Source organism: Heterodontus francisci, chromosome 3 (assembly GCF_036365525.1).
Source record: "Heterodontus francisci isolate sHetFra1 chromosome 3, sHetFra1.hap1, whole genome shotgun sequence".
In the NCBI taxonomy this organism is placed as follows: Eukaryota; Metazoa; Chordata; class Chondrichthyes; order Heterodontiformes; family Heterodontidae; genus Heterodontus; species Heterodontus francisci.
In genome coordinates, this window is record NC_090373.1 from 167,260,614 (window position 1) to 167,282,595 (window position 21,982).

General features: G+C 49.1%; 1 protein-coding gene across 1 annotated transcript; it reads right to left on the minus strand.

The window, feature by feature from the left end:
* Positions 1-4,713: 4,713 nt before the first annotated feature.
* LOC137367156 (ice-structuring glycoprotein-like) lies at positions 4,714-7,396 on the minus strand. The gene is made up of 2 exons (XM_068028593.1): positions 6,819-7,396; positions 4,714-6,709 (listed from the first exon to the last, which is right to left on the minus strand). Exons 1-2 carry the CDS (start codon positions 7,394-7,396, stop codon positions 4,714-4,716), a joined length of 2,574 nt encoding a protein of 857 aa, XP_067884694.1.
* Between the last annotated feature and the right edge of the window lie 14,586 nt (positions 7,397-21,982).

The following is a 21,982-nucleotide window of genomic DNA, read 5'->3' on the forward strand; positions in this document are numbered from 1 at the left end:
TGTATACTGCTCCATTGAGTGCCTCATCTGAGTCTTCTGCAGCAAAACTTGTCTGTGAACTTGCCGTCCGGTGAACTGACAAATGAAACATCCTTTAGCCCTGACCTTGTGCCTAGATGACTCAACACGTGCTGACCCCAACTCTATACTACCTCCCAAGGTCTGCCAGTATCTGAACTGGTGGCCGTCGGTGTCAGATCAAGTGACAGGGCCTCTTCATCAGTGCTGTGCTGTGTGCACCTGCCCTCCTTGGGTTGCTACTGCTGGGCAGGCAGCAGTTCTTGGGTGCCTGAAAGCAGAACTTCAGAAAGGGGAAGTTTGGGTGAGGGAAGGAGATAGGTGTGGAGAGCAAGAGGCCCATTGTCACACCATCTGCAGCTTTCTCATCATGCCAGATAGCAAGATACGAGTGCGCTGGGTATTGAGAAGGGGATTAAGGCAAGAACATTCAGTCATACTGTTACAAAGGTTTCATTTTTTTGTTATCAGAACTTAGAATTCTGTGTGTTTAAAAAAAAAAACTGAGAAAAGGATTTTTGCTAAGTGAAAGACACCTGGAAAATAATTGGAATTCCTGCAATGTTTTGAAAGAAGGTTCAGAACAAGGGTTGAACTTTATGGGTGTTTGAAAGGAAGTTGAACTTGTACAAGGACAGGAAGGCCCGCAGTTTCAAGGAAACCACAGGGTTTGACCTTTCCTCAGAGCATTTGTTGAACCAGGGGAGACACTGTGTCTGGACATGTGACCATGTTCATGATGGTTCTTTTTTCACCTTGGACTCTTGAAAAAGCCTATGAATTGGACAAAGGGCAGACATTCGAAATCTTTGCTTTGACCTGATTTGAGCAAGAGAGAAAAGACCCAGGAAAGTGTTATCTCTGTCTGTAAAGGAGACGTGAATCTCTTGAAAAGGAATCCTGCTTTTGAAAGGTGGCAGATTCCTGTTGCCCCTGGTCTCTGAAGAATTCCTGCATCCAGTGAGATTCCTGCTGCCTTCTGTGTTTTAAGAAATCCTGAAGTCTGAAGAATTCTTCTACTGCTAGATTGCTGCTTAAAAACCCAAGCAGACCTGTTGCTACACTCTTGATAGAAGACCTATGTGACGCCTGCTGCAGTTAAATTGCCACGAATGCCTATCTATCACAGGCTGTTCATCAATCTTGCCTGGAGAGACTTTGAGTGGCATCCAACTATTCAACTCTGGGACAGCTCACTGTACCAAATACATCTTACCTGAATGTGAACCTCAATTATTTTTATTTTTCCTTCTATTCCTAAGAAACAGCTGTAAACCAAAGATCCTTTTCCCCTGTTTAACCGGTTTCCTTCTGAATGTATGTGTGTGTGCATGAGGGTTAAGGAATTAAGGAGTTTTTTTTAAATAAATAGATTTATCTCATTCGTAGTTAAGACATATTATTTCTTTTCTAATAAATAGTTAATGTTGTTGTTCAAAGAAACCTGGTTTGGTGTGCTTTCTTCTGGGGAAAAAGACAGTGTTTAATTTACCTATTCTTTGGTAGGTGGGAAACTTTATTTGATATGCTATGATCGGGACTGAATTAACAGTGCATTACTTCCACCTTGGTCGTAACAATACGAACAAGTGAATTAGGAACAGCAGCAGGTCCCTCGAGCCTGCTCTGCCATCCAACAAGATCATGGTTGATCTGACTGTAACCTGAATTCCACATTCCCACCTACCCCCGATAACCTTTCACCCCCTTGTTTATCAAGACTCTATCTGCCTATGCCTTAAAAATAGGCAGACTTTGCTTCCATCATGTTTTGAGGAAGAGAGTTCTAAAGACTCACAACCCTCAGAGAAAAAATTTCTCCTCATCTCTGTCTTAAATGGGCGACCCCTTATTTTTAAACAGTGACCCACAAGAGGAAACATCCTTTCCACATCCACCCTGTATTATGAAATTTCTTCAATTTTTAAAAATACTTTTTGAGGAAACGTGTTTAAAAATTATGGAAATGGATTCATAGATGCTGGTCTTTGTTTTTTCTTAAAGGGCACTGGAAGGACTTGAGATTTTGCTTAAAAACAAACCCTTACTGGATATCACATGCCTTAAGCTTAATAAACAGCAGGAACCTTGGTGACTAAGGGAGTTGTTTACAGAGAGGTGACATGTCAAGATTTATGGTGATCAAGAGTTGGGTTTGTTTTGGATATTGTTTTGAGTCAGTTGGGGGTCAGCTTGCTAAGAGAGAAGTCACAAGCTCATCCTTTCCGACTCCTTTGAGAAACCCTGAGAATCCAGTGTGTGGACTGGAGAATTTGATGCCGCGCTTCTCCTGAAATGCCTACCAAACTAATTCTCAATGTTACCTGAAGAGAACTGCTCCAAAAAAGGTCCCAGTGACAGCTGTCTACGAGTATCTGGACATGAGACTAAAAGGGCCACAGAGTGATACAGCACTGAAACAGGCCCTTCAGCCCACCAAGTCTGTACTGACCATCAACCACCCATTTATACTAATCCTACATTAATCCCATATTCCCTCAATTCTCCTACCACCTACCTACACTAGGGGCAATTTACTTATCTGCCAGTCTTTGGCTGTGGGAGGAAACCAGAGCACACAGCAGAAACCCTTCGGGTCACAGTGAGAACTTGCAAACTCCACACAGGCAGTACCCAGAACTGAACCTGGGTTGCTAGAGCTGTGAGGTTGCAGTGCTAACCACTGCTCCACTGTGCCACCAGTGGAGAACATTGCATAATCATGTCTTTTTCTTTCATGAATTAACAAGTATTTGGCCAAAATATTTTTTGTCTTTTTGTAAAGAGGTCTCTGCTGACAAAACTTCTTTATTTTTTTCTTTAACCTGTGTGTCTGTGTTTGTGTGGGTGTGTGTGTTTGTGTGTGACTGACTGTTGGGCTACTTTAGAATGGAATGTTCATATTTCAACCTGAATTGCTTTGCATCTTTATTGAATAAGTCTTGTTTTGTAATAAATTAGTAATTTTTGTTGATTAAAGAAATCTGGTTAGTGTATTTTATTCTGAAATAAAATAGAGTATAGAATTGGCCATATCAGTACCTGGGTAAGACATTTAAATATATGTTGAGACCCATGGAGAAGTGGAACTAGAGAAAGGCAGTGCACTCCTCCAGCCTCAGTTGTAACACCTGTCAAGACCCCTCAGGATCTTATCTGTTTCAATCAAGTTGCTTCTTACTCTTCTAAATTCCAGCGGATACAAGCCTAGCCTGTCCAACCTTTCCTCATAGACAACCTGCCCATTCCAGGAATTAGTCTAGTCAACCTTCTCTGAACTGCTTCCAATGCATTTACATCCTTCCTTAAATAAGGTAACCAATACTGTACACAGTACTCCAGATGTGGTCTCACCAATGCCCTGTATAACATGAGCATAACCTCCATACTTTTGTATTCAATTCCCCTCACAATAAACAATTACCTTATATTAGCTGTTCTAATTAGTTGCTGTACCTGCATACTAATCTTTTGTCATTCATGCACCAGGACACCCAGATCCCTCTGCATCTCAGAGCTCTGCAATCTCTCACCATTTAGATAATAAGCTTCTTTTTTATTCTTCCTGCCAAAATGGACAATTTCACATTTTCCCACATTATACTCCATTGGCCAGATCTTTGCCCACTCACTTAACCTATCTAAATCCCTTTGTAGCCTCCTTAAGTCCTCTTTGCAACTTACTTTCCTACCTACCTTTGTGTCATCTGCAAATTTAGCAACCAGTCCTTCGGTCCCTTCATACCAGACATTTATATAGATTTAAATTGTTGAGGCCCCAGCACTGATCCCATTACATCTTGCCAACCAGAAAATGACCCATTTATGCTTGCTCTCTGTTTCCTGTTAGCTAGCCAATCTCCTTTCCATGCCAATATGTTACCGCCTACACCATGAGCTTTTATTTTCCACAATAACCTTCGATATGGCACCTTATTAAATGCCTTCTGGAAATCTAAGTACAGTACATCCACCAGTTCCCCTTTATCCACTGCATATGTTACTTCTTCAAAGAGCTCCAATAAAATGGTAAAACATGATTTCCCTTTCACAAAACCATGTTGACTCTGCCTGATTACCTTGACTTTTTCGAAGTGGCCTGCAATAACGTCTTTAATAATAGCTTCTAACATTTTCCCATCCACAATATTCTCAGTGACACCAGATGCCACAGGCTTTGTCGCAGCCATCACCAAGAAGCAAGGAGCCATCTCCTCTGGACGGCTCAGGAGGTGCATGTGTCCTTGTTCACTGCCAGTTCTGCTCTGCTCCCTTCCATTGTGGGCCACCTTGTATGCAAGAGAGAGAGAGTTATTGTGCATCATTGTTAGTGCTTGAGTGATGTCCTGCTATAGATCAATAGGTATGTGGAGGCAGCAAGAGTTCTGTCAGTTGCAGTGGAGGCAGTCTGCTGACCTGGCTGCCACGTGGCCTAGGATGACCTTGGTGGCCATCCTCTAGCTGCCTGAGGCTTGGAGGGCATGCTGAGGGGCTCCTTCTAGTGGGGTTAGCTATGTGTTAGTGGAGGACACAGGAATACCATGCCTCGTGCTCGCCGAAGGCTACCTTGCGCCCATCCATAAGGCTATTTATTCTGTTGTGACTGTGCGCTCTCTCACCATCCATGATGGAGTGGCTAGCATGCCAGCCTGTCAATTCCAATGCCTCGTCCTCTCTTGGTGTTCAGAAGACCAGCTAGGGACCTCTACCACTTGTCCAGGCCCTTTCCTTCATGTTATGAGCTCCCCAGTCCTGCAGTACAATTATAAACATAGTTAGTCGCCTGAAGGCAGCAAGGTTGCTCAAGGCAGCAGGGGTACTCAGGGCAGCAAGGTTGCTCAAGGCAATAGCGATATTAAAGGCTGCAGTGATACACAAGGTAGCAGGGATACTCAAGACAGCAGGGATACTCAAGGACGCTGTGATATTCAGCGCAGCAGGGGTACTCAAGGTATCAAGAGTACGCAAGAGAACGGGGATACTCAAGGCCGCAATGATACTCAAGGTAGCAGGGATACTCAAAGCAGCAGTGATACTCAAGGTAGCAGGGATACTCAAGGTAGCAGGGATACTCAAAGCAGCAGTGATACTCAAGGTAGCAGGGATACTCAAGGTAGCAGGGATACTCAAGACAGCAGCGGTACGCAAGAGAACAGGGATACTCAAGGCCGCAGCAACACTCGAGGTAGCAGGGGTACTCAAAGTCGCTGTGATATTCAAGGCAGCAGGGATACTCAAGGTAGCAGGAATACTCAAGGCCGCTGTGATACTCATGGTAGCAGGGATACTCAAGGCCACTGCGATACTCAAAGTGGCAGGAATACTCAAGGTAGCAGGGATACTCAAGGACGCTGTGATATTCAGCGCAGCAGGGGTACTCAAGGTATCAAGAGTACGCAAAAGAACGGGGATACTCAAGGCCGCAATGATACTCAAGGTAGCAGGGATACTCAAGACAGCAGCGGTACGCAAGAGAACAGGGATACTCAAGGCCGCAGCAACACTCGAGGTAGCAGGGGTACTCAAGGTCGCTGTGATATTCAAGGCAGCAGGGATACTCAAGGTAGCAGGAATACTCAAGGCCGCTGTGATACTCAAGGTAGCAGGGATACTCAAGGTAGCAGGGATACTCAAGTTAGCAGGGATACTCAAGGTAGCAGGGAAACACAAGGTAGCAGGGATACTCAAGGCAACAGGGATACTCAAGTTAGCAAGGATACTCAAGGTAGCAGGGAAACTCAAGGTAGCAGGGAAACACAAGGTAGCAGGGATACTCAAGGTAGCAGGGAAACACAAGGTAGCAGGGATACTCAAGGTAGCAGCAATACTCAAGGCAGCAGGGATACTCAAGGCAGCAGCGACACTCAAGTTAGCAGGGGTACACAAGGCAGCAGGGATACTCAAGGCAAAAGGTGTTCTCAAGGTAGCAGTGATACTCAAGGTAGCAGGGAAACTCAAGGCAGCAGTGATACTCAAGTTAGCAGGGATACTCAAGGCAACAGGGCTACTCAAGGTAGCAGGGATACTCAAGGTAGCAGGGATACTCAAGGCAGCAGGGAAACTCGATGTAGCAGGGATACTCAAGGTAGCAGGGATACTCAAGGTAGCAGCAATATTCAAGGCAGCAGGGATACTCAAGGCAGCAGTGATACTCAAGTTAGCAGTGAAACTCAAGGTAGCAGGGAAACTCAAGGTAGCAGGGATAATCAAGGTAGCAAGGATACTCAAGGTAGCAGGGAAACTCAAGGTAGCAAGGATACTCAAGGCAGCAGGGATACTCAAGGTAGCAGGGGTACACAAGGTAGCAAGGATAATCAAGGCAGCAGGGATACTCAAGGTAGCAGGGAAACACAAGGTAGCAGTGATACTCAAGGTAGCAGGGAAACTCAAGGCAGCAGTGATACTCAAGTTAGCAGGGATACTCAAGGCAACAGGGCTACTCAAGGTAGCAGGGATACTCAAGGTAGCAGGGATACTCAAGGCAGCAGGGAAACTCAATGTAGCAGGGATACTCAAGGTAGCAGGGATACTCAAGGTAGCAGCAATATTCAAGGCAGCAGGGATACTCAAGGCAGCAGTGATACTCAAGTTAGCAGTGATACTCAAGGTAGCAGGGAAACTCAAGGTAGCAGGGATAATCAAGGTAGCAGGGAAACTCAAGGTAGCAGGGATACTCAAGGTAGCAGGGAAACTCAAGGTAGCAAGGATACTCAAGGTAGCAGGGAAACTCAAGGTAGCAAGGATACTCAAGGCAGCAGGGATACTCAAGGTAGCAGGGGAACACAAGGCAGCAAGGATACTCAAGGCAGCAGGGATACAGGGCAGCAAGGTTGCTCAAGGCAATAGCGATATTAAAGGCTGCAGTGATACACAAGGTAGCAGGGATACTCAAGGGAGCAAGGATACTCAAGGTAGCAGGGATACTCAAGGTAGCAGGGAAACTCAAGGCAGCAAGGATACTCAAGGCAGCAGGGATACTCAGGGCAGCAAGGTTGCTCAAGGCAATAGCGATATTAAAGGCTGCAGTGATACACAAGGTAGCAGGGATACTCAAGACAGCAGGGATACTCAAGGACGCTGTGATATTCAGCGCAGCAGGGGTACTCAAGGTATCAAGAGTACGCAAGAGAACGGGGATACTCAAGGCCGCAATGATACTCAAGGTAGCAGGGATACTCAAAGCAGCAGTGATACTCAAGGTAGCAGGGATACTCAAGGTAGCAGGGATACTCAAGACAGCAGCGGTACGCAAGAGAACAGGGATACTCAAGGCCGCAGCAACACTCGAGGTAGCAGGGGTACTCAAGGTCGCTGTGATATTCAAGGCAGCAGGGATACTCAAGGTAGCAGGAATACTCAAGGCCGCTGTGATACTCATGGTAGCAGGGATACTCAAGGCCACTGCGATACTCAAAGTGGCAGGAATACTCAAGGTAGCAGGGATACTCAAGGTAGCAGGGATACTCAAGTTAGCAGGGATACTCAAGGTAGCAGGGAAACACAAGGTAGCAGGGATACTCAAGGCAACAGGGATACTCAAGTTAGCAAGGATACTCAAGGTAGCAGGGAAACTCAAGGTAGCAGGGAAACACAAGGTAGCAGGGATACTCAAGGTAGCAGGGAAACACAAGGTAGCAGGGATACTCAAGGTAGCAGCAATACTCAAGGCAGCAGGGATACTCAAGGCAGCAGCGACACTCAAGTTAGCAGGGGTACACAAGGCAGCAGGGATACTCAAGGCAAAAGGTGTTCTCAAGGTAGCAGTGATACTCAAGGTAGCAGGGAAACTCAAGGCAGCAGTGATACTCAAGTTAGCAGGGATACTCAAGGCAACAGGGCTACTCAAGGTAGCAGGGATACTCAAGGTAGCAGGGATACTCAAGGCAGCAGGGAAACTCAATGTAGCAGGGATACTCAAGGTAGCAGGGATACTCAAGGCAGCAGTGATACTCAAGTTAGCAGTGATACTCAAGGTAGCAGGGAAACTCAAGGTAGCAGGGATAATCAAGGTAGCAGGGATACTCAAGGTAGCAGGGAAACTCAAGGTAGCAAGGATACTCAAGGCAGCAGGGATACTCAAGGTAGCAGGGAAACTCAAGGTAGCAAGGATACTCAAGGCAGCAGGGAAACTCAAGGTAGCAAGGATACTCAAGGCAGCAGGGATACTCAAGGCAGCAGTGATACTCAAGTTAGCAGTGATACTCAAGGTAGCAGGGAAACTCAAGGTAGCAGGGATACTCAAGGTAGCAGTGATACTCAAGTTAGCAGTGATACTCAAGGTAGCAGGGAAACTCAAGGTAGCAGGGATACTCAAGGCAGCAGTGATACTCAAGTTAGCAGTGATACTCAAGGTAGCAGGGAAACTCAAGGTAGCAGGGATAATCAAGGTAGCAGGGATACTCAAGGTAGCAGGGAAACTCAAGGTAGCAGCAATATTCAAGGCAGCAGGGATACTCAAGGCAGCAGTGATACTCAAGTTAGCAGTGATACTCAAGGTAGCAGGGAAACTCAAGGTAGCAGGGATAATCAAGGTAGCAGGGATACTCAAGGTAGCAGGGAAACTCAAGGTAGCAAGGATACTCAAGGCAGCAGGGATACTCAAGGTAGCAGGGGTACACAAGGTAGCAAGGATAATCAAGGCAGCAGGGATACTCAAGGTAGCAGGGAAACACAAGGTAGCAGTGATACTCAAGGTAGCAGGGAAACTCAAGGCAGCAGTGATACTCAAGTTAGCAGGGATACTCAAGGCAACAGGGCTACTCAAGGTAGCAGGGATACTCAAGGTAGCAGGGATAATCAAGGTAGCAGGGAAACTCAAGGCAGCAGTGATACTCAAGTTAGCAGGGATACTCAAGGCAACAGGGCTACTCAAGGTAGCAGGGATACTCAAGGTAGCAGGGATACTCAAGGCAGCAGGGAAACTCAATGTAGCAGGGATACTCAAGGTAGCAGGGATACTCAAGGTAGCAGCAATATTCAAGGCAGCAGGGATACTCAAGGCAGCAGTGATACTCAAGTTAGCAGTGATACTCAAGGTAGCAGGGAAACTCAAGGTAGCAGGGATAATCAAGGTAGCAGGGATACTCAAGGTAGCAGGGAAACTCAAGGTAGCAAGGATACTCAAGGCAGCAGGGATACTAAAGGTAGCAGGGGTACACAAGGTAGCAAGGATAATCAAGGCAGCAGGGAAACTCAAGGTAGCAAGGATACTCAAGGTAGCAGGGAAACTCAAGGTAGCAAGGATACTCAAAGCAGCAGGGATACTCAAGGTAGCAGGGGTACACAAGGTAGCAGGGAAACTCAAGGCAGCAAGGATACTCAAGGCAGCAGGGATACTCAAGGTAGCAGGGGAACACAAGGTAGCAAGGATAATCAAGGGAGCAAGGATACTCAAGGTAGCAGGGATACTCAAGGTAGCAGGGAAACTCAAGGCAGCAAGGATACTCAAGGCAGCAGGGATACTCAAGGTAGCAGGGGAACACAAGGTAGCAAGGATACTCAAGGCAGCAGGGATACTCAAGGTAGCAAGGATAATCAAGGCAGCAGGGATACTCAAGGCAGCAGGGATACTCAAGGCAGCAGGGATACTCAAGGTAGCAAGGATAATCAAGGCAGCAGGGATACTCAAGGCAGCAGGGATACTCAAGGTAGCAAGGATAATCAAGGTAGCAGGGGTACACAAGGCAACAGGGATACTCAAGGTCGCAGGGATACTCAAGGTAGCTGTGGTACACAAGGCAGCAGGGATACTCAAGGCAGCAGGGATACTCAAGGCAGCAGGGGTACTCAAGGCAGCAGGGGTACTCAAGGCAGCAGGGATACTCAAGGTAGCAGGGGTACACAAAGCAGCAGGGATACTCAAGGCAGCAGGGATACTCAAGGCAGCAGGGGTACTCAAGGCAGCAGGAATACTCAAGGCAGCAGGGATACTCAAGGTAGCTGTGGTACACAAGGCAGCAGGGATACTCAAGGCAGCAGGGATACTCAAGGCAGCAGGGATACTCAAAGTAGCAGGGATATTGACGGCAGCAGGGATAGACAAGATAGCAGGGATAATCAAGGCAGCAGGGATACTCAAGGCAGCAGGGATAGTCAAGGCAGCAGGGATACTCAAGGTAGCTGTGGTACACAAGGCAGCAGGGATACTCAATGTCGCAGGGATACTCAAGGTAGCAGCGATACTCAAAGTAGCAGGGATACTCAAGGTAGCTGTGGCGCACAAGGCAGCAGGGATACTCAAGGTCGCAGGGATACTCAAGGTAGCAGGGGTACACAAGGCAGCAGGGATACTCAAGGTAGCAGGGGTACACAAGGCAGCAGGAATACTCAAGGTAGCAGGGATACTCAAAGTAGCAGGGATATTGACTGCAGCAGGGATAGACAAGATAGCAGGGATACTCGAGGTAGCAGGGGGCTCAAGGTAGCAGGGATACTCAAAGTAGCAGGGATACTCAAGGCCGCAGGGGTACTCAAGGCAGCAGGGGTACTCAAGGTAGCAGGGGTACTCAAGGTAGCAGGGATACTCAAGATAGCAGGGATAATCAAGACAGCAGGGATAATCAAGGTAGCAGGGGTACACAAGGCAGCAGGGATACTCAAGGTAGCAGGGATACTCAAAGTAGCAGGGAAACTCAAGGTGGCAGGGATACTCAAGGTAGCAGCGACACTCAAGCTAGCAGGGATACTCAAGGCAGGAGGGAAACTCAAGGCAGCAGGGATACTCAAGGCAGCAGGGATACTCAAGGTAGCAGGGGTACACAAGGTAGCAGGGATACTCAAGGCAGCAGGGATACTCAAAGTAGCAGGGAAACTCAAGGTGGCAGGGATACTCAAGGTAGCAGCGACACTCAAGCTAGCAGGGATACTCAAGGTAGCAGGGGTACTCAAGACAGCAGGGATAATCAAGGTAGCAGGGATACTCAAGGTAGCAGGGATACTCAAGGTAGCAGGGATAATCAAGGTAGCAGGGATACTCAAGGTAGCAGGGATAATCAAGGTAGCAGGGAAACTCAAGGCAGCAGGGATACTCAAGCTAGCAGCAATACTCAAGGCAGCAGAGATACTCAAGGTAGCAGGGATACTCAAGGCAGCAGGAGTACACAAGGCAGCAGGGGTTCACAAGGCAGCAGGGATACTCAAGGCAGCAGGGATACTCAAGGTAGCAGGGATACTCAAGGTAGCAGGGATACTCAAGGTAGCAGGGATAATCAAGGTAGCAGGGGTACACAAGGCAACAGGGATACTCAAGGTAGCAGGGATACTCAAGGTAGCAGGGATACTCAAGGTAGCAGGGATAATCAAGGTAGCAGGGGTACACAAGGCAACAGGGATACTCAAGGTAGCAGGGGTACACAAGGCAACAGGGATACTCAAGGTCGCAGGGATACTCAAGGTAGCTGTGGTACACAAGGCAGCAGGGATACTCAAGGCAGCAGGGGTACTCAAGGCAGCAGGGATAATCAAGGTAGCAGGGGTACACAAGGCAACAGGGATACTCAAGGTCGCAGGGATACTCAAGGTAGCTGTGGTACACAAGGCAGCAGGGATACTCAAGGCAGCAGGGGTACTCAAGGCAGCAGGGGTACTCAAGGCAGCAGGGATACTCAAGGTAGCAGGGATACTCAAGGTAGCAGGGGTACTCAAGGCAGCAGGAATACTCAAGGCAGCAGGGATACTCAAGGTAGCTGTGGTACACAAGGCAGCAGGGATACTCAAGGCAGCAGGGATACTCAAGGCAGCAGGGATACTCAAAGTAGCAGGGATATTGACGGCAGCAGGGATAGACAAGATAGCAGGGATAATCAAGGCAGCAGGGATAATCAAGGCAGCAGGGATAGTCAAGGTAGCTGTGGTACACAAGGCAGCAGGGATACTCAAGGTCGCAGGGATACGCAAGGTCGCAGGGATACTCAAAGTAGCAGGGGTACACAAGGCAGCAGGGATACTCAAGGTAGCAGGGGTACACAAGGCAGCAGGGATACTCAAGGTAGCAGGGGTACACAAGGCAGCAGGGATACTCAAGGTAGCAGGGGTACACAAGGCAGCAGGGATACTCAAGGTCGCAGGGATACTCAAGGTAGCAGGGGTACACAAGGCAGCAGGGATACTCAAGGTAGCAGGGGTACACAAGGCAGCAGGGATACTCAAGGTAGCAGGGGTACACAAGGCAGCAGGGATACTCAAGCTAGCAGGGATACTCAAGGCAGGAGGGAAACTCAAGGCAGCAGGGATACTCAAGGTAGCAGGGATAGTCAAGGCAGCAGAGATACTCAAGGTAGCAGGGATACTCAAGGCTGCAGGTATACTCAAGGCATCAGGGATACTCAAGGCAGCAGGGATACTCAAGGCAGCAGGAGTACACAAGGCAGCAGGGGTTCACAAGGCAACAGGGATACTCAAGGCAGCAGGGATACTCAAGGTAGCAAGGATAATCAAGGCAGCAGGGATACTCAAGGCAGCAGGGATACTCAAGGTAGCAGGGATAATCAAGGTAGCAGGGGTACACAAGGCAACAGGGATACTCAAGGTCGCAGGGATACTCAAGGTAGCAGGGGTACTCAAGGCAGCAGGGATACTCAAGGCAGCAGGGGTACTCAAGGCAGCAGGGGTACTCAAGGCAGCAGGGGTACTCAAGGCAGCAGGGATACTCAAGGTAGCAGGGGTACACAAGGCAGCAGGGATACTCAAGGCAGCAGGGGTACACAAGGCAGCAGGGATAATCAAGGTCGCAGGGATACTCAAGGTAGCAGGGATATTCAAGGCAGCAGGGATAATCAAGGCAGCAGGGATACTCAAGGTAGCAGGGGTTCACAAGGCAGCAGGGATACTCAAGGTAGCAGGGGTACTCAAGACAGCAGGGATATTCAAGGTAGCAGGTATACCCAAGGTAGCAGGGGTTCACAAGGTAGCAGGGGTACTCAAGACAGCAGGGATATTCAAGGTAGCAGGTATACTCAAGGTAGCAGGGGTTCACAAGGTAGCAGGGATAATCAAGGTAGCAGGGATAATCAAGGTAGCAGGGATAATCAAGGTAGCAGGGGTTCACAAGGCAGCAGGGATAATCAAGGTAGCAGGGATACTCAAGGTAGCAGGGGTACTCAAGACAGCAGGGATAATCAAGGTAGCAGGGATACTCAAGGTAGCAGGGGTACTCAAGACAGCAGGGATATTCAAGGTAGCAGGGATAATCAAGGTAGCAGGGGTTCACAAGGCAGCAGGGATAATCAAGGTAGCAGGGGTTCACAAGGCAGCAGGGATAATCAAGGTAGCAGGGATACTCAAGGTAGCAGGGGTACTCAAGACAGCAGGGATATTCAAGGTAGCAGGGATACTCAAGGTAGCAGGGGTTCACAAGGCAGCAGGGATAATCAAGGTAGCAGGGATACTCAAGGTAGCAGGGGTACTCAAGACAGCAGGGATATTCAAGGTAGCAGGGATACTCAAGGTAGCAGGGGTTCACAAGGCAGCAGGGATAATCAAGGTAGCAGGGATACTCAAGGTAGCAGGGGTACTCAAGACAGCAGGGATATTCAAGGTAGCAGGGATACTCAAGGTAGCAGGGGTTCACAAGGCAGCAGGGATAATCAAGGTAGCAGGGATACTCAAGGTAGCAGGGGTACTCAAGACAGCAGGGATACTCAAGGTAGCAGGGGTACTCAAGACAGCAGGGATATTCAAGGTAGCAGGGATACTCAAGGTAGCAGGGGTTCACAAGGCAGCAGGGATAATCAAGGTAGCAGGGATACTCAAGGTAGCAGGGGTACTCAAGACAGCAGGGATATTCAAGGTAGCAGGTATACTCAAGGTAGCAGGGGTTCACAAGGTAGCAGGGGTACTCAAGACAGCAGGGATAATCAAGGTAGCAAGGATACTCAAGGTAGCAGGGGTTCACAAGGTAGCAGGGATAATCAAGGTAGCAGGGATACTCAAGGCAGCAGGGATAATCAAGGCAGCAGGGATACTCAAGGTAGCAGGGGTACTCAAGACAGCAGGGATACTCAAGGTAGCAGGGGTACTCAAGACAGCAGGGATAATCAAGGCAGCAGGGGTAATCAAGACAGCAGGGATACTCAAGGTAGCAGGGGTTCACAAGGCAGCAGGGATAATCAAGGTAGCAGGGATACTCAAGGTAGCAGGGGTACTCAAGGTAGCAGGGATACTCAAGGTAGCCGGGATATTCAAGGTAGCAGGGGTACTCAAGACAGCAGGGATAATCAAGGTAGCAATGGAACTCAAGACAGCAGGGATAATCAAGGTAGCAGGGATACTCAAGGTAGCAGGGATACTCAAGGTAGCAGGGGAACTCAAGACAGCAGGGATATTCAAGGTAGCAGGGGTACTCAAGACAGCAGGGATATTCAAGGTAGCAGGGGTTCACAAGGCAGCAGGGATAATCAAGGTAGCAGGGGAACTCAAGACAGCAGGGATATTCAAGGTAGCAGGGGTACTCAAGACAGCAGGGATAATCAAGGTAGCAGGGGAACTCAAGACAGCAGGGATATTCAAGGTAGCAGGGGTACTCAAGACAGCAGGGATATTCAAGGTAGCAGGGGTTCACAAGGCAGCAGGGATAATCAAGGTAGCAGGGTTTCACAAGGCAGCAGGGATAATCAAGGTAGCAGGGTTTCACAAGGCAGCAGGGATAATCAAGGTAGCAGGGATACTCAAGGCAGCAGGGATAATCAAGGTAGCAGGGCTACTCAAGGTAGCCGGGATATTCAAGGTAGCAGGGGTACTCAAGACAGCAGGGATAATCAAGGTAGCAGGGATACTCAAGGTAGCAGGGATACTCAAGGTAGCAGGGATACTCAAGGCCGCAGGGGTACTCAAGACAGCAGGGGTACTCAAGGTAGCAGGGGTACTCAAGGCAGCAGGGATACTCAAGGTAGCAGGGGTACACAAGACAGCAGGGATAATCAAGGCAGCAGGGATAATCAAGGTAGCAGGGATACTCAAGGTAGCAGGGATACTCAAGACAGCAGGGGTACTCAAGGTAGCAGGGGTACTCAAGGCAGCAGGGATACTCAAGGCCGCAGGGGTACTCAAGACAGCAGGGGTACTCAAGGTAGCAGGGGTACTCAAGGCAGCAGGGATACTCAAGGTAGCAGGGGTACACAAGACAGCAGGGATATTCAAGGTAGCAGGGATAATCGAGGTAGCAGGGGTTCACAAGGCAGCAGGGATAATCAAGGTAGCAGGGGTTCACAAGGCAGCAGGGATAATCAAGGTAGCAGGGGTACTCAAGGTAGCAGGGATAATCAAGGCAGCAGGGATACTCAAGGTAGCATGGATAATCAAGGCAGCAGGGATAATCAAGGCAGCAGGGATAATCAAGGTAGCAGGGATACTCAAGGTAGCAGGGGTACACAAGACAGCAGGGGTACTCAAGGTAGCAGGGGTACTCAAGGCAGCAGGGATACTCAAGGTAGCAGGGATAATCAAGGCAGCAGGGGTTCACAAGGCAGCAGGGGTTCACAAGGCAGCAGGGATATTCAAGGCAGCAGGGATACTCAAGGTAGCAGGGGTACTCAAGACAGCAGGGATATTCAAGGTAGCAGGGATAATCAAGGTAGCAGGGATACTCAAGGTAGCAGGGGTTCACAAGGCAGCAGGGGTTCACAAGGCAGCAGGGATATTCAAGGCAGCAGGGATACTCAAGGTAGCAGGGGTACTCAAGACAGCAGGGATATTCAAGGTAGCAGGGATAATCAAGGTAGCAGGGATACTCAAGGTAGCAGGGGTTCACAAGGCAGCAGGGATAATCAAGGTAGCAGGGAGACTCAAGGTAGCAGGGGTTCACAAGGTAGCAGGGATAATCAAGGTAGCAGGGATACTCAAGGCCGCAGGGGTACTCAAGACAGCAGGGATACTCAAGGTAGCAGGGGTACTCAAGACAGCAGGGATATTCAAGGCAGCAGGTATATTCAAGGCAGCAGGTATATTCAAGGTCGCAGGGGTACTCAAGACAGCAGGGATATTCAAGACAGCAGGGATACTCAAGGTAGCAGGGGTACTCAAGACAGCAGGGATATTCAAGGTAGCAGGGGTACTCAAGACAGCAGGGATATTCAAGACAGCAGGGATATTCAAGGCAGCAGGTATATTCAAGGTCGCAGGGGTACTCAAGACAGCAGGGATATTCAAGGTAGCAGGGGTACTCAAGACAGCAGGGATATTCAAGACAGCAGGGATACTCAAGGTAGCAGGGGTACTCAAGACAACAGGGATATTCAAGGTCGCAGGGGTACTCAAGACAGCAGGGATATTCAAGGTAGCAGGGATACTCAAGGTAGCAGGGATACTCAAGGCCGCAGGGGTACTCAAGACAGCAGGGATAATCAAGGTAGCAGGGATACTCAAGGTAGCAGGGGTACTCAAGACAGCAGGGATATTCAAGGTAGCAGGGATACTCAAGGTTGCAGGGATAATCAAGCATCAGGGATACTCAAGGCCGCAGGGGTACTCAAGACAGCAGGGGTACTCAAGGCAGCAGGGATACTCAAGGTAGCAGGGATAAGCAAGGCAGCAGGGATAATCAAGGTAGCAGGGATACTCAAGGCCGCAGGGGTACTCAAGACAGCAGGGGTACTCATGGTAGCAGGGGTACTCAAGGCAGCAGGGATAATCAAGGTAGCAGGGATACTCAAGGTAGCAGGGATACTCAAGGCAGCAGGGGTACTCAAGGCAGCAGGGATACTCAAGGTAGCAGGGGTACTCAAGGCAGCAGGAATATTCAAGGCAGCAGGGATACTCAAGGCAGCAGGGATACTCAAGGCAGCAGGGATACTCAAGGTAGCTGTGGGACACAAGGCAGCAGGAATATTCAAGGCAGCAGGGATACTCAAGGCAGCAGGGGTACTCAAGGCAGCAGGGATACTCAAGGCAGCAGGGATACTCAAGGTAGCTGTGGGACACAAGGCAGCAGGGATACTCAAGGCAGCAGGGATACTCAAGGCAGCAGGGGTACTCAAGGCAGCAGGAATATTCAAGGCAGCAGGGATACTCAAGGCAGCAGGGGTACTCAAGGCAGCAGGGATACTCAAGGTAGCTGTGGGACACAAGGCAGCAGGGATATTCAAGGCAGCAGGGATACTCAAGGCAGCAGGGGTACTCAAGGCAGCAGGAATATTCAAGGCAGCAGGGATACTCAAGGCAGCAGGGGTACTCAAGGCAGCAGGAATATTCAAGGCAGCAGGGATACTCAAGGCAGCAGGGATACTCAAGGCAGCAGGGATACTCAAAGTAGCAGGGATATTGACGGCAGCAGGGATAGACAAGATAGCAGGGATAATCAAGGCAGCAGGGATAATCAAGGCAGCAGGGATATTCAAGGTCGCAGGGATACTCAAGGTAGCAGCGTACACAAGGCAGCAGGGATACTCAAGGTAGCAGGGATAATCAAGGTAGCAGGGATACTCAAGGTAGCAGGGGTACACAAGGCAGCAGGGATACTCAAGGTAGCAGGGGTACACAAGGCAGCAGGGATACTCAAGGTAGCAGGGGTACACAAGGCAGCAGGGATACTCAAGGTAGCAGGGGTACACAAGGCAGCAGGGATACTCAAGGTAGCAGGGGTACACAAGGCAGCAGGGATACTCAAGGTAGCAGGGGTACACAAGGCAGCAGGGATACTCAAGGTAGCAGGGGTACTCAAGACAGCAGGGATATTCAAGGTAGCAGGGGTACTCAAGACAGCAGGGATATTCAAGGCAGCAGGGATACTCAAGGTAGCAGGGGTACTCAAGACAGCAGGGATATTCAAGACAGCAGGGATACTCAAGGTAGCAGGGATACTCAAGACAGCAGGGATATTCAAGGCAGCAGGGATACTCAAGGTAGCAGGGGTACTCAAGACAGCAGGGATATTCAAGGTAGCAGGGGTACTCAAGACAGCAGGGATATTCAAGGCAGCAGGGATACTCAAGGTAGCAGGGGTACTCAAGACAGCAGGGATATTCAAGACAGCAGGGATACTCAAGGTAGCAGGGATACTCAAGACAGCAGGGATATTCAAGGCAGCAGGGATACTCAAGGTAGCAGGGGTACTCAAGACAGCAGGGATATTCAAGTTAGCAGGGGTACTCAAGACAGCAGGGATACTCAAGGTAGCAGGGGTACTCAAGACAGCAGGGATATTCAAGGTAGCAGGGATAATCAAGGGAGCAGGGGTTCACAAGGCAGCAGGGATATTCAAGGCATCAGGGATACTCAAGGCCGCAGGGGTACTCAAGACAGCAGGGGTACTCAAGGTAGCAGGGGTACTCAAGGTAGCAGGGATACTCAAGGCCGCAGGGGTACTCAAGACAGCAGGGGTACTCAAGGTAGCAGGGATAATCAAGGCAGCAGGGATAATCAAGGTAGCAGGGATACTCAAGGTAGCAGGGATACTCAAGGCCGCAGGGGTACTCAAGGTAGCAGGGGTACTCAAGGCAGCAGGGATACTCAAGGTAGCAGGGATAATCAAGGCAGCAGGGATACTCAAGGTAGCAGGGGTTCACAAGGCAGCAGGGGTTCACAAGGCAGCAGGGATATTCAAGGCAGCAGGGATAATCAAGGTAGCTGGGATAATCAAGGTAGCAGGGATACTCAAGGCAGCAGGGGTACTCAAGGCAGCAGGAATACTCAAGGCAGCAGGGATACTCAAGGTAGCTGTGGTACACAAGGCAGCAGGGATACTCAAGGCAGCAGGGATACTCAAGGCAGCAGGGATACTCAAAGTAGCAGGGATACTCAAGGTAGCTGTGCCGCACAAGGCAGCAGGGATACTCAAGGTCGCAGGGATACTCAAGGTAGCAGGGGTACACAAGGCAGCAGGGATACTCAAGGTAGCAGGGGTACACAAGGCAGCAGGGATACTCAAGGTAGCAGGGGTACACAAGGCAGCAGGGATACTCAAGGTAGCAGGGGTACACAAGGCAGCAGGGATACTCAAGGTAGCAGGGGTACTCAAGACAGCAGGGATATTCAAGGTAGCAGGGGTACACAAGGCAGCAGGGATACTCAAGGTAGCAGGGGTTCACAAGGCAGCAGGGATAATCAAGGTAGCAGGGATACTCAAGGTAGCAGGGGTACTCAAGACAGCAGGGATAATCAAGGTTGCAGGGATAATCAAGGCAGCAGGGATAATCAAGGTAGCAGGGATACTCAAGGTGGCAGGGATACTCAAGACAGCAGGGGTACTCAAGGTAGCAGGGATAATCAAGGTAGCAGGGGTTCACAAGGCAGCAGGGGTACTCAAGGTAGCAGGGATAATCAAGGCAGCAGGGATACTCAAGTTAGCAGGGGTTCACAAGGCAGCAGGGATATTCAAGGCAGCAGGGATACTCAAGGCAGCAGGGGTACTCAAGGCAGCAGGAATACTCAAGGCAGCAGGGATACTCAAGGTAGCTGTGGTACACAAGGCAGCAGGGATACTCAAGGCAGCAGGGATACTCAAGGCAGCAGGGATACTCAAAGTAGCAGGGATATTGACGGCAGCAGGGATAGACAAGATAGCAGGGATAATCAAGGCAGCAGGGATAATCAAGGCAGCAGGGATAGTCAAGGTAGCTGTGGTACACAAGGCAGCAGGGATACTCAAGGTAGCAGGGATACTCAAAGTAGCAGGGATACTCAAGGTAGCAGGGGTACACAAGGCAGCAGGGATACTCAAGGTCGCAGGGATACTCAAAGTAGCAGGGATATTGACCGCAGCAGGGATAGACAAGATAGCAGGGATACTCCAGGTAGCAGGGGACTCAAGGTAGCAGGGATACTCAAAGTAGCAGGGATACTCAAGGCCGCAGGGGTACTCAAGGCAGCAGGGATACTCAAAGTAGCAGGGGTACTCAAGGTAGCAGGGATATTGACGGCAGCAGGGGTACTCAAGACAGCAGGGGTACTCAAGGTAGCAGGGGTACTCAAGACAGCAGGGATAATCAAGGCAGCAGGGATAATCAAGGTAGCAGGGATACTCAAGGTAGCAGGGATACTCAAGCATCAGGGATACTCAAGGTAGCAGGGATACTCAAGGTAGCAGGGAAACTCAAGGTAGCAGGGGTACTCAAAATAGCAGGGATGCTCAAGGCCACAGGGGTACTCAAGGTAGCAGGGATACTCAAGGCCGCAGGGGTACTCAAGGCAGCAGGGGTACTGAAGGTAGCCGGGGTACTCAAGGTAGCAGGGATAATCAAGGCAGCAAGGATACTCAAGGTAGCAGGGATACTCAAGGTAGCAGGGGTACTCAATGTAGCAGGGGGACTCAAGGTAGCAGGGATAATCAAGGTAGCAGGGATACTCAAGGCCGCAGGGGTACTCAAGGCAGCAGGGGTACTCAAGGTAGCAGGGATAATCAAGGCAGCAAGGATACTCAAGGTAGCAGGGATACTCAAGGTAGCAGGGGTACTCAATGTAGCAGGGATACTCAAGGCCGCAGGGGTACTCAAGGCAGCAGGGGTACTGAAGGTAGCCGGGGTACTCAAGGCCGCAGTTGTACTCAAGGCAGCAGGGGTACTGAAGGTAGCCGGGGTACTCAAGGTAGCAGGTGTACTCAAGGTAGCAGGGGTACTCAAGGCCGCAGATGTACTCAAGGTAGCAGGGGTACTCAAGGCCGCAGGGGTACTCAAGGTAGCAGGGGTACTCAAGGCCGCAGGGGTACTCAAGGTAGTAGGGGTACTCAAGGTAGCAGGGATACACCAAGCCGCAGGGGTACTCATGGCAGCAGGGGTACTCAAGATAGCAGGGGTACTCAAGGTAGCTGGGGTACTCAAGATAACAGAGGTGCTCAAGGTAGCAGCAATTACTCAAGGTGGCAGGAATACTCGAGGCACTGTTACACAATTATGAACAACTGTTCCAGACTGTTCACATTGGACTCCAATGTTGGAATTTATTCCTGTATTAATTCCCGTCTGAAGGCCGGATCAGTCGCATACCAATCTGTTTCCAAGACACTGACATATAGGGCCTGATTTTAAATCCTGCCCCCCAGTCCCACTCCACTTGGTGAAAATTGGGCCTAGGGGAACAGTTACAATTAGACAGCAACTGACCCTCTGTGATCCTTTTGCTTTCCCACTAAGTCCCAATATTAATGGGCAAGAGGAGGTCCAGGTTGGTAAGGTTTCCTTATGGGTTAGGAAGGGAAGAACTGCTTCTCCAGGTCCCACAAGGAAAGCTAAGTCCTCTCTTGCTTTGGTATCTCTACTATGCTTTACTCCTGCCACAAATGTATCCTTCATTGCACTATTCGCCAATCAGCCATTCTTACAGTTGCTTCTTGTTTTGGAGGAATATTTTAGGTATAGCGTAACACAAACAGACTGGGTCCAGATTGCCCAGAGCCCTTCCACTTAGAAGCCATAGTGTCAACAGAATGAGAAAAGATCTCTACATGGGCTGAATGTGAAACCAGGCACTGGAGATGGAAGTAAAGCGCTTCATACTCCACTAAGCCATTCACTGTTCCCAGCATCAACTGACACTGACAGCCACTTTAAAGTGATCCATAAACATTTGAGTAACAATAAATCCAATATATATTCTGATGCTTCATCTCATTATTTGTCTCTCCAGCCAGTCCCATTTAATTTCCTGCCAGTGTGTTTTGATGGTGATTAATTGTTGCAAGTTACTTAAAGCTTTTTGTTCAATTATGGATGCACAATATTCACATCTTTCTGAATCAAGTGATTTTGTTGCAGTATTGCAAGAGAAATTTAGTGTGAGCTTTTTACTGTGCTATTCACTAATGCACATTCAAAAGCTACTCTGTTTAATGTGATGGTTATTCACTGGTTGGTATCTACAATATTTCATTTGGTACTAAAAATGAAAAAGAAGGACACATTAACAGTGAATGCATTATTGAATTGTTGACTTTTCAAACCAAGAACAGAGAAGATCAAGAGGAAATTTGTAGCCTTTCACCATCATTAATGGAGATTATCAAGGTCATGGATAATTTAAATAATACCCAACATTCTGA